The 13,085-nt window shown below is 43.1% G+C and overlaps 1 protein-coding gene across 3 annotated transcripts in view; it reads left to right on the top strand.

Moving 5' to 3' along the window:
- The window catches only part of UVRAG (UV radiation resistance associated), a 127,427-nt gene that overhangs the window by 19,400 nt on the left and 94,942 nt on the right, over positions 1-13,085 (top strand). For 2 of the 3 annotated variants that reach the window (XM_075919534.1, XM_075919536.1), the window contains exons 2-5: positions 1,956-2,073; positions 3,372-3,406; positions 7,588-7,749; positions 9,660-9,734. In XM_075919534.1, coding sequence (XP_075775649.1) covers positions 1,956-2,073; positions 3,372-3,406; positions 7,588-7,749; positions 9,660-9,734 — 390 coding nt within the window. The remainder of the gene's footprint in view (positions 1-1,955; positions 2,074-3,371; positions 3,407-7,587; positions 7,750-9,659; positions 9,735-13,085) is intronic. The other variant, XM_075919535.1, reaches the window with a different exon arrangement.

Genomic DNA, 13,085 nt, shown 5'->3' with positions numbered 1-13,085 from the left:
CCTGCTTTCCTAGGGTGATGATATGTTGTGTTTAAGGAACTGACAAAACAGCTTCCACAGTGCAGTTATGGTTGCCCCATCTCCAAAAAGAAGCACTAGAATTGGACAGTGTCAATGAAGATCTTTAGGGGTCTAGAAAAGCTTTCCTAAGAGACAGAGATTGGTAATGGTCACTTTGGAAAAGATGACTGAGGAGGAGAGATGACTTTTATAGTCTACAAATATCATGAATGATGTGGAGAAAGTGAATAAGGAGGTGTTGTTTATCCCTTCATGTAACAAAAGAACCTGGAGTCATCTAATGAACTTAGTATGCAAGCATGTTTAAAACATAAGGAAGTATTTCTTCCTGCCTGTCCATCTGTGGAACTCATCAGGGATATACTGAAGGCCAAAAATATAACACAGTTTAAAAAGAAACAACCTTCTACCTTACTTTATGGAACGTATGTCTGTTGATGGCTATTAGCCAAATCGGTCAGGGTCAGCCACCCCATGTTTTGTTTGTCCCTTAACCATTGGCTCAGAAGCTGGGACTGCATGACAGGATGGATCATTTAATTGCTATGTTCTGGTCATTCCCCTGGAGGTATTTGGCATAGGCCATTGTTGGAAGACAGGATGTTGGTCTAGATCAGAGGTGAGCAATAATTTTTGATGGGAGGCACTCCAAAAAATTGTAAAGTGGTCAAAGGTCACATTCTCTCTTCCATGATTATTAATGGGGAAGATGCAGGGTCTGGGATGGAGGTTGGGGTGCAGAAGGGAGCTTGGGATAAGGGATTGGAGTGTGGCTGTGTGTGTGGGGGGAGGGGGAAGGGGTCTGAGAGGGAATTGTGACCTAAGGCAGGAGATTGGGGTGCAGGAGGTGGTACAGGGGGTTTGGGTTGTGATCCAGGTCACAACCCCTTCCTGCCCTAGGACAGGGGGCTTTGGTGCAGGGGTCAGGGAGGGAGTTGGGGAGCATAGGTGTGTTATATGCAGTGGGAGGGGTGAGGGTTTGTGGTGGGAGGGCCTGAGGTGCCAAAGGCAGGCTTTGGCTGGGAGACTTATCTGGGAGACTCCCAGCCAGCACGCTTCACAGGCAGGACCCCTGCCATGGCCAGGCAGGCAGGGAACATGTTTGTCTGAATAGCTAGGAGCCTGGGGGAAAAGGGGGGGGTACTTCTCACACAGGCTGCCAATGGGTTTGTGCTGGGGTCAAGGGCAGCTGATCAGACAGACTGCATGCTGCAGCCACTACTCTGAGTGGTGGACAAGCAGGGACCCTGCCTGAGGCCTCCCTGCTGTGTCCGCCAGCTGGATCCTGCAGCTTGGTAGGCTGGATCCAGCCCAGGTCTAGATGGACCTTTGGTTTGACCCAGTATGACTGTTCTTATGAATTGAGGCAGCTTTTTTTAGCCAATCACATGTCTCTAGGTGACTTTTTTATTACAGCTCCTCGTTGCCAGCAGCATCTTTCCAAAATAATATAGTTCCTAACTTGGAACGTTTCTGCTTTGTCAGTGGATACTGAACATTTTTGTGGCATTATTGCTTCAGGAGCTGGCAGATGTTGGTGTAGTAAGCTGCATGGCCGGAAAGCAATTGTACTTAAGTTTTATATGCCATATTCATCACCAATTTAGAGTAGAGGTGGTACACCAGAGCAGAACTGGGAGTAGATTAATTTCTCAGGCAGTCATGGATGCTTGTTTTCTCTTGGCATTGAGCTTGCTAGTTACTCTTTGTTCCTCTTGCTGAGCCATATCTCCTACTTGTACGTTTGTCTTCGTAGCAGGTTGAACTGGTTTTTCTAATAAAATGGTGACTTTTTTAAATTGCAACCCTCTCTTCAAGCTTAAACAGGCTGCTGTTAATTGCTTTCTCATAGAATAAAACCGCTATCCACAAACAAACCATAAATGTATGTACAGCTTTAACTGTTGCTCCTCAATTCCTTTTTTTATTTTTAGCGGCGGCTTCGTCACCTACGGAATATTGCTGCTCGTAACATTGTTAATAGGAATGGTTATCGCCTCCTGGATACCTATTTCACTCTTCACTTGTGTGATAACGCTAAGATATGTAAAGGTAAGAGCCTATTGACAACACTTCTCATGTAACGCCATCTTCCCATACAGTCTCTCCTGATGCTCTTTGTATTTTTTTTATTCATTCTAAATTGAATTTGTTTTGTTTCTTTGTGACTTGGTGCCATTAAAAGGTGAACTAAAGATAAATCTAAAAGGGAGAATGAAAGCTTTCAATCAGCAGATAGACCCAGCTATCAGTCTTGCAACTGGCAAGCTGAGTGATTTGTGTGCTTAGACTACATCAGTACCAATAACTGGGCTGCTAGCAAAATAGGTACCCTGATATATAAAGCAGTCAGTGTCTGCACAATGGAATACTGCCCCCCTCTAATGTGTTCAGATTAGGGTTTCAAAGTTTGGTCTTTTCTAGTGACTCTGTACAGTTTTATTTGCCTCCTGCATTGATAGGCAGCTGAAAGATCTGAAGCAAGCTCAGTCAAGCTGAACCAATTCTTGAATAAACATTCAATTTCTCCTACATCTGACCTAGTTGCTGCTGTTGCTTCACAGGAACAGGCATAATATATCTTAAATTCTTTTAAGATGCTTATCACCTTGGTAACTAAGCTCTGTACCAAAGCTGTGGAGTACTGAGTCCCTAAACAGCAATGCAGTAAAAGCTTTGTCATCGGCATGTTGGAGGAATGGGGGAGTGGTGCCCGTAAGTCAACAATTCTGGTTAACTAAGAGTGGCTTGGATGTGGAAGGGGGCTCAGGGTGCTTGACTGGAACTGTGGCCACAGAGCCAGCACTGAGGATGGAATGGTGGGGAGCACACAGAAACCTTGTGGCTGTTCCTCCACCTAGCCACACAGAGCCAGGTAGGGAGTGTGCTGGCCCTGCACCAAATGAACCTATTGAAGATTAGGAATGCCGGTTTCTAGAGCTTTCTAGTTAGGAAAGTGACATAAATACAACTTAATGTATATGCGTAGTCTTGCCTGTTCCCAGTAAGCATTGTTTGCATGTTGGATTTTTTTACTTCATCTATTCCTCCTTGCCTTTCACTTCACCCTACAAGTGTAGAGATTGGATGGCCAAATGCCATGGGTGGGTGGGGGAAGGGTGGCGGAAGGTGGTGGCGGTGGCCTTGTCTGTTTTGAATTCTCTCTAGGTAGAGTTTGATTTGGTTTTAGAATAACTAATGGATCAGTTACTTTTTCATAAAATATAATTCTAGGACTTGTTCTACAGAATAGTTTCCATTTTAAAAAATTAGTATTTGTATTGTACTACATATATATTTGTACCTAAAGATGGATTTTCCTCTACTTACTTAATTGTTTTCCCTCCTAGAATTTTATAGGAGTGAAGTGATCAAGAATTCCCTGGTAAGTTGATTAATATTAGTGATCTTGTATAGAAATCCTTATGCATCCCTCTGATAATTTGTTCACTCCCAAAGATTAATGTCCTGTTGAAATAAAAGGGGAATGTTTCAGATTAATGACAACCTGAGGGTGGTGATAACTCAATGTCATGTAAATCTGAATTCTACAGCTACTGTTGTAACTGGTAAAAGTAGCACCTACAATTGCTAACTGGAAGATCTCTTGTGCATTTGACAATACTGTTTTAGTTGGTTTCACTATTGCCCCTCTTAGCAAGAGGGGAAAATAACACATCAAAACTGCAGAACTCAAATGCATTAGTAAATCTGCAAAAACTGTTAAATGGGATTTGGGCCAGGTATAGTGTACGAAACTACAAATAACTCACTACTTAAAACTGTTTCAAGTTGCATGACATCTTGGGTGGTAGAAACCTAGGAGCTGACCAAAACAGATGGGAAATTTTATGGTCAAGAAGGGTGAGATCATCCTTGAGGACTCAACTTGAACCTTGAATTGTGGTTGTGATAGGGAAAGAGAATCTTAGACTATGAAGGAGGTTCTTCTCTTCATCCCTTGCCCTGTCCCCAGAAATATGATCCTTGGTTGATAAGGGGTAATGCTGTGGGCTGCTGTTTGCTGTAAGGATTGCTTCCTTGAAAAGTTGTCTGTTTTACCTTGTACTTGGTCTGACATACAGGGAGAAGGGGAGGAAGAAACTTACTCCCACTTTTCAGTAGGTCACAAGTCTATGCAACATTTAGAACTGGCTTCTCTTGGACAAGTGATTATTCTACTGTCCCTCTTTGGGATATCTTGGTTATAACTTCCCCCAAATGAGTCTCGCAAAGGAAAGCAAATCACATTTCAGTAGTTTGGGGAAAGAAAATATCAAAATCCTATGCTCATTTCAAGACCTCTTCCAATGTGTGGAAATCCTAGATGATAAATTACTGCATTAGCAAAAACATTTCAGCAAATTACAAATATAAAACATTGCTCCAAAAACAAACACAAAACCCCTTCATTTATAGAACTAAACAAAACATTAAAGGCTAATTCACTTTCATGTGTGCATTTTTTTTCATTCTGTTCCCATGTTAAAAGTTTTACAATATTCTGTTTAAAACAGAAAAGGGTAAATCTGGCAAACTATGTGAATCATTTAGTAGCTGGCTTCAGTACTGTTCTAAGTTGAGCCTTTCTGAAAGTGTTAATGGCAGTGGCTGTACATACAGTGATGCTGGATCAACCCTACAATCAGATGTTTTTAATAAGAAACTATTGTGACGTGTAGATTCAAAGCGTGGTCTACTTTTTCTGACTGCTGTGAGCAAAGTCCATAAATGTTTCCCCCTCTTCCAGAAATCACACAACAATCTAGTATAATTAATCTCCTTCCTCCCTTGCCTTAAAGCCAACTTGCATATAAAAAGCTGGCAGCCTAATATTTACAAGTAATGCCAATATGAATAGGAAGGAAGAATGTAGCTTAATGAATTCCAGTTACGCTTTAACAATGATTTAGAATAACTTTGAAAATGTTATTGTTTTGACAGTGTTTCTTTATTCATCAAAATTCTAAAAATCTGAACTGTAGAGCTTCTAAATTAAGTATCTTAGTATTGCTGGCAAACTGTATTGGAGGGACTAAAGCTGCAAAGCGCAGCAAATTTTATGTAGGTTGGAACTCCTTGGTCCAGCACTCTTGAGACCTAAGGGGTCCTGAACCAGGGAGTCTGCCGGATCAGGGGTAGTCAATGCTTCCCTGCTGGCTGCCCCACTCTCAGACTCCTCTCCCTGGATCTCCCAAGGCTGCTCCCACCCTGTTGCCCTCTCACTGCTGCCAGAGTTCCCCAGGATTCATCAGACCACCTGGCTGCTGATGGCCCCACTCAGACACTATCAGCCTTACTGCCACTGGGTGCTCGCCGGCCAAGTCTCTCCTGTCACTGCCTGATTCCGTGCCTGCTGGAGGTTCTCTGGCTGGGGCCATGCCAGTCCTGCTGCCACTGAGAACTCCTTGGCATGGGACTGCTTGGCTTCTGCCTGACCCTGCTGCCGCAGGAGGTTCCCTGGCCTGGAACTCTCATTGGTCCTGAAACATCCATCGCCCAGCTGGACAATGGATGTTGCTGGACCAGAGTCTCTCAGATTTGGGAAGTTCATCTTGTCACTCTTGTAGTGTAGGTGGTTTGCCTGTGAGCAGTGTGGAAATATGGTACCTACTTTCAGGAGCTTACAACTTTAAGAAATTTCGGTCCTAGAAACTGAAAGCTAAAACTGGTATGTGTTAACAGTCTGTACATGGCTGTAACAGTCTGTGTTAACAGTCTGTACAAGTGTGTAACCATGTAAAGGAAACTGATTGTTAACTCTTTATGGCTAAACTCTTTGCTAGCACGCACTGGATTCTGGCCCTGCTCTTGGGGACCTGCCTGCCACCCCTGTGCAGCCGGCTCCCTGGAGCTGGCAGCCAGGAGCTGGTGCACACCAGGAGCTGGCTTACACTGTAGTAGAATATCTTGAGATCATTTCTTATACTATTTGCCGGCTTTCCAGGGAGCCAGTTGCTGGGCCCACTCCCAGGGAGCCAGCTGCACAGTGAGCTCTGTAGTAGAAATCCCACATGGATTTTTTTTTTAATGGTTACACTGTTACTTTTTAAAATTGTCTTTATTACATTTTCTCAGTTTTGCCCCAAACAGGGATTTAAATGAAGCATTTTATTTTCTTAAAAAAAAAAAAAAATTAACGACCTGAGCAATACTGGGTAAATCTTCTGCTAGATATATCAATAGTTTTCCTACTAGGAAATTGTAAGAGGGTGGGAAAGGGGCTTCTGTAAATCTTACAGGAGAAAATAGATACCCTCTGGAGTTTTTTCACTTGGTTATCCTCACAAAATTCTCTATCATTCACACTCCAGGGCATCTACCCTTCACCATTCCTAGAGTTTAGGGATGACTCTCTTAATATAGACTCTAGGGATATGAATTACTAGTTGACTTTCTCTCCCCCTCCGCCCCCCTGCTGCCTCTATGAAACTCTGTGGGCAGCAAGGGGCCAGCGGGGGACTGCGTGAATCTCTCGCTGTCTCAGTGCTCCTCGCAGCGCTTTTGCCTTTGAAGTGTAGCAACAGCCTTGGGTCTGTTGCTATACTTCAAAGGTGGGAGCACTCTTATTGACTAATTGAATAGTTGATGCAAATTGCATCAACTATTTGATTAGTCAATTAATCAAAATTTTACATCCCTTATAGGCACCCACCTGTACCCATTCATAGGGCTTAGGCATATCCTTATACTCTGGGTTTGTAGGGTCTTTTACTAGTGGAAGAGCCTTACATCATAATAGCCTAGTTAATCACTATTAACAATTAGGGATGTTAAATTGTGGCTAGTAAGCTAATTGAAGTAAGCTTCCCTGCTGAGCCTCTGCCTCCCCTGCTCCCTGTAAGAGACGGTGCTGTGGGAACCGGCTTTTAAGCTCTCTTCCTGCCCCCCCAACACTGGCTCCTCCCCCCCCCACACACACACACTTGCTGCCTCTGATAGAGGCAGCAAAGGGAGGAAGTGATTTAGTTGCTTACATCCCTGTTAACAATCACCAAAACCTGAATGCATACGCTAAGCATACAATGCTCACTACTCCCAATAAGACTGAAGAGCTTTTCTTGATGGCCACTCAGGATCAGGCTAATCTAGGGAACTGAAGTTTCTACACAGTGTCATTGGCATAGGATTGAGGCCTCAGCAGCTCTTATCTTGGAGCTGGTTCTCAAATAACTTTATTTTTTTGGACCCCAGTTCATATAGTGTAACTTGAGTCCTGCTGAGTCTGTTGTGGCAAAAGGCAGTTTGAGATGCCAGGAAATTATTCAATTATGACAGGAAGTAGTAGTTGGTCAAAGCCTTGCAGCAGTGGATGGAAATGGGAGCCAAACTAGGAATCTTGATCAGAAAAGAAAAAGTTGTGAATGATGGAGCAAAGTCTCCAATGGCTTGAGCCTTTTCATGGGAAACTTTGTAGAATGTTGATCTTGCAGGGTGTTACTTTCATGCTTGCAGTCTGAAAGTTTGACATACTTGGCCTCTTTAAATTTGGACAAACAGTATGTTACACTGAAATAACCCCAAGGAATGTTATTCTTCCTTCATCTTTATCTTACTCATCAACAGAATCCGACATGGAGAAGTCTTGACTTTGGAATAATGCCTGATCGCCTTGATACATCTGTCTCCTGTTTTTTGGTGAGGATCTGGGGTGGCAAGAAAGAGCTCTATCAGCTGTTGATCGAATGGAAAGTCAATCTAGATGGGCTGAAATACTTGGGTCAACAGGTAAATTAAAAGCATGGGTTCTTGATCTGTGAATTGAGTAGCTAAAGTCTTTTTCTTTAACAGAGTTGTAAGTTCAAGGAAAACAATATAGTAAGCACAGTATTTTAATTATGGAATAAAATGTCAAGGGACCACTAATATGCGTAGCTATAACTATTGTAAGGAGCTTTACATAATTTGAATAGATACAATATACTTTCTTTAGCTATTTGAGCTTCTTAATCACAATAGTAGCCCTAAGTGAGAAACATTTTGACATTATTACTCTGAATATGATCAGTTTATTTTCTTTAACATCTCTAATCGTACTGTGCTAATACTACTAGAATGCCAACAATGCCCTTGACACATTACACTCTTTAATAATCCAGTTATAGCTTGAGACCTGGAGATGGTGTTAACCTTGGAACTTTTTCTCTAGGCCTGGCAAATGACTGGTCTGATGTGGGTTTAGTGTTTGTGGGTCTTATGGAACTAATGGCATCTTTTAGTTATGATTTTATATACATACATGTCTTTAATTTAATGTTTTCTTTAAACATCTAACTGAAATAAAAGGAGATCAAGTCATAACTCATGAAACAAATGCAAGGTGTCTGTTCCTCTTAATTGCATATAGGTTGACACTTTTTTTAAAACTAACTTTCTTGGGTTAATGTACTGCCTGCCCTTCATTGCCTTCGAGTTCACTGTTCTAAAACGACTTTAAAAGATAGAAATTCTTTGAAATGTCAATTATAAAATAAGCTTGTAATGAAAATGCATTTGTTGTTAGATCAATACTTGCTGAGTAGAACATGACTTTTTTTTTTCAGTGTTCAGTTTCATTTTATTACAGAAAATAGGTCCCTGGAGAATATTCCCCCAACTCGGGGTGGGCAGTAAGCCAGAGGCGGTCCACCTGGTGGGCTGCCAACTCTTTAACTGCACGTCTGCAGGTACGGCTGCCTGTCAGCCACAGATTGCCATTCCTGGCCATGGGACACTGCTTCCCACTGCTCCTATTTGGCTGGGAATGGTGATCTGCAGCCAACGGGAGCTGCAAGCGGCAGTACTTGCAGATGTGCTGGTAAATAAAGTGCTGGTGCTAATGCTAGTGAACGTGTCTGGGCTGCTTATTGTCCAGCCCTGCTCTAACTCTAGCTCTCTTGTTTAAGTATCCTTCCCCACTAGCACATCTAATGTAGGACCAGTTTTGTGTTCAGCCATAAACAACAAAGCATATGATCAAGCTAACTGTGTATTAACTGCTGAGAGTTAGCTTTTTTTTTTTAATAACTGAACAGTCTGAATAAGCCATTTTCTTATTTGTTTTTATTACTTTTGATCTTCCTACTAGTTCTGTACTTCTGGCTCGGGGCAAGGGGAAGCCTTGCTTATCTGCCCCTGTAAGTAGCTGTAGGTGCTATATAGTGGTTAAGGCTGGTTAAGTGCCAGAATGGGTAGGAATGGTGTCCCTAGCCTCTTCAGAGGCTGGGAATGAGTGAAAGGAGAGGGCATTACTTGATTCCCTGTTCTGCTCACTTCCTCTAGGACATTTGGTACTGGCTACTGTTGGAAGACAGGATACTGGGCTAGATGGACCTTTGGTCTGACCCACTATGGCAATTTTTAAATTCTAAGGCAAATATTAATTTTTATTTTACTACTAGGAAGATGGGAATAATATCACTGAGCATATCCGCCATTTCCTGCTTAGATGTGGGAAAGGCAAGTGCATTCTCTACGGTAATAGTTCAGTTCCTTCATTGGCAAGGGCCATGTGCCAATAGCATTAGAGGGAAGAACTGAGAAGGCAACTGTTATAAAAATAGAAATTTAATATTAAGCTTGACTGCAGGTAAACTAAGTTGACCCTAATGCCATTGGTGTGTGTGTGTTTTTTTTGTTTTTGTTTTTTTTTTTTACAGATACATGCTCGAAACCCAAATGAAGTAATTTTTGGTTTGAATGATGGCTATTATGGAGCTTCTTTTGAACAGAAGGTACAAATATCTAATAGTTATGCAAATTGTGTAGTAATGATGGTCACAGGCTGTGATTTAATGCTGACTCCAGGCTGGGATCTACTGGCAAAATGTTACAACAAATAACTTTTTTCAACGCCTAATGAGAACTTCTAGGATTGGGATTTGTAACACAGATAGAGTAGACAGTCACTAATACAAGTAAGTGGAACCCCCAGAAACCGTAAAACGCATTATAGGGATGTTAAATATCAGTTAATTGAATAGTTTAGTAACCTCACGAATTCTTATTGGTTACTCAACTATTCTGTAGTCCCTGGAGGTGGGGTCAGGAGCCAGTGTGCTCCAGCCTCGCCCCCAAGAAGCCCCCTGCCACTCCATGCTGGTGCCTCTGTGTCAGAGGCAGAAGCACGAGGTGCCAGGTGGGAACTGGTCTGCAAGGGGAGCCAGTTTAAAAACCAGCTCCCCATGTGGACTGTCTGCTTGTCGCCCCATGCTACTGCCTCTTATAGAGGCAGCAGCGCGGGGTGGCAGCAGCCTCTGTCTGGGGGGTATCTGAGCTCCTGGACCTAGGGTGAACTGGAACTGAGCCAGGCTGCCTGCCCCCTTGCTCCTATACATTTTAAATGCAGAATTACAGCGGGGGTAGGTCCCGGACCCGTCACAAGTCATGACTGAGCCGGGCTGCTGGCCAGCCTGCTAAAAAAATTTACTGGCAAGGCGGGGGAGGGGAATGTGTGTAGTCTATAGCATTAATCTATAGGCTTTTGGTTATCAGTTAATCGACACTATTACATCCCTAACACAGTATGGCACAGACATAGTTCAGGCCTGTTGAGATGCTATAAAATTGTCATTTGAGAGGGGTGGACGTAAATCTAGTAGCACATTGACAGAATTGGTTTATTTAATTTTGAATTTGATTTCTTCCTTACTAAATTAAATTCTTGAAGTTCTAAGGCAAAGTACAACACCTCTCAGTATAACTTTGGTTTCCTATTTTAAGTTAATTTTTGTTCAGAAGTGCTGGTCATACACTTAGGAGCTTACAGGGAATCTCTGACGCAGGCCTGAGACTGCTTCCACATTCAGAACCCCTTAGGTTCTATCCTTGCAACATGATTTTTGTTGTTTGCAGTAATATGAAGGTGGTACATCACACATCACCCCCATATTGGTGCATATAACAAAATTCATTCCGGTCAGGGGTGAGAAACTAGAGGGAATGTTGTCCTACACTAATATATAGGCTCCTTATAAGCCAGCTTTACATTTGGTATCCCAACACCATTGTTCGCTATCAAGACTAATGGGAAATTGGTTTTGTCGTGATAACCAAAATGGATCTAGACTGCTGGCACAGAAAATTTAAAAAATCCTCTATAACCTTATTTAAACTAAAGTTGGGAGAAAAGCAGAAGCTGCAGAGGAGCCCATGGTTTGGTCAGAGGCATCTGTTAAGGGTGAATTTATTACAAGGGCAACTCTGTATCCTAGTACAGAAAATAGGAAAGAATTTGGAGAACAGAGAGGAGCTGGACTCGATGACCTCTCGAGGTCCCTTCCAGTCTTATGATTCTATGATTCTAATGAAAAGTTGAATGTCAGTCTCAAGTAAACAGAACGTATGAAGGCCAGCATCTAAATATTGACAGATTGTACAAACGATTATATGCAGTTGCGAGAAGTCTAACTGCTAAGATGGGTAAACTAGAATGCCCAGGCTTTAAATGAGTAAATTGATGTAATTGGCATCTCAGAAATGTGGAGGAATGAACAGTATCTGGGTACGTCTACACAGCATGCTTATTTTAAAATAAACTATTCTGGAATAGCTATTCCAAAATAGCCTATTTCGAATTAGCATGTCTACACTGCAGGGAAATCCCAAAATTAGTCCAAGGTAGGTTTCCCTAATGTGGATGTACTATCTTGATTTAGAGCCTCAGGAGGCCCTGGGGAGGAATAACTTAGCCCCTCAACAGGGCCATTCTATTTCGAAATAGCAGAAGTGGAGCGTCCACGTGTGCCTTATTTCGAAATAGCTATTTCGGAAAAGACTTTACTCCTCGTAGAATGAGGTTTACAGATTTTGGAATAAGCTGCCCATTATTTCAAAAATATTTCAAAATAACGGAATGGCTTTGTTAAATGCTCGCATTGTTTGGAAATAATGCTAGTTATCTCGAAATAACGGTGCGGTGTAGATGCACCCTCTGGTAATAGCAGAGTGCAAAATACATAGGAATAACAGGGTAGGTCACACTGGTGCGGGGGGGGGGGGAATGGTATGATTATAAAAGCATAGTTAAATAAGGTAAAAATCTTAAATGAAACAAATTGTACCATAGAGTATTGGGACAGAAACCACATGCTTGAATAATAAGAGTATTAGCAACAGGCATATGCTGCCAACCACCTCACCAGTATGGTAACAGTGACTATGAAATGTTCAGAGGTTACAAAACTAGAAAATACAATGACAATAGGTGATTGAAGTCCAATTGACTGAGTAAATGTCACCTTAGGGCATGCAGAGATAAAATGTCTATACCCCATAAATGACAGCTTTTCCTGGAACCCACAAGAGGAGAGGCAGTTCTTAATTTAGTTCTAAATGAAGTAGAAGGTCTGATCTGAGAGCACTGAGGTACAACAGCATATGCTCCAACTCCTCAGACAGAGACCTACACCTACAAGATCTTCAACAAGCATTCTGTAAACTACGATACCCACACGAGGAAGGGGGGCGGGGAGGCGACAGAGACCGATACCTGGGGATCTTGTAGCTGCCAAGGCCCAGGAAGTGCATGGGCTGCTCCCCCGTCCTCCAAAGAGCAGCACGGTACCTGACACGCTGGTCTGTTGCACGCCTGATGCCTTCCTGCGCAGGAGAGGGGGAGTCCTGGACCGTGCTGGCCCCAACCGCTCAGGCAGTGTGTGCCTTGCTCCTCCTCAGTATGCGCTGCCCGAGCAGCTGGGGTCGGCACAGTCCCGGATCGCCACCCACCCCTGCTGCCTTCCTGCACATGGGGAAACAAAGTCCCCAGCACGTGATGGACTGGCATTTTAGATACTGTGCCGGCTGTTGGGGCAGGGGGGAGAGCAGCCTGCATAGTTCTGGGACCTGGTGCGCAGCTGCAGAACTGCCCCCGACCCTGCAGGAAGCCTATGCTACCTCCGTTGACACTGGGAGTTCAGCGCAGCGTTCATCTTGGGAGTTGCAGGCAGCAAGACGGGCTCTCACGAAAATTTTTCTGAGGCCCAGTATTTTTTTCCTAAGGACCAGTACTGGGCCATGGACCACAGTTTGGGAAACGTTGATCTATACAGTGGGGGAAGTGCAAAGCTGCAGTGCCATCTAGTGGC

This window comes from Pelodiscus sinensis, chromosome 1 (assembly GCF_049634645.1).
Source record: "Pelodiscus sinensis isolate JC-2024 chromosome 1, ASM4963464v1, whole genome shotgun sequence".
In the NCBI taxonomy this organism is placed as follows: Eukaryota; Metazoa; Chordata; order Testudines; family Trionychidae; genus Pelodiscus; species Pelodiscus sinensis.
Note: the sequence above shows the minus strand (reverse complement) of the source record. Positions and strands in the feature narration are given on the sequence as shown.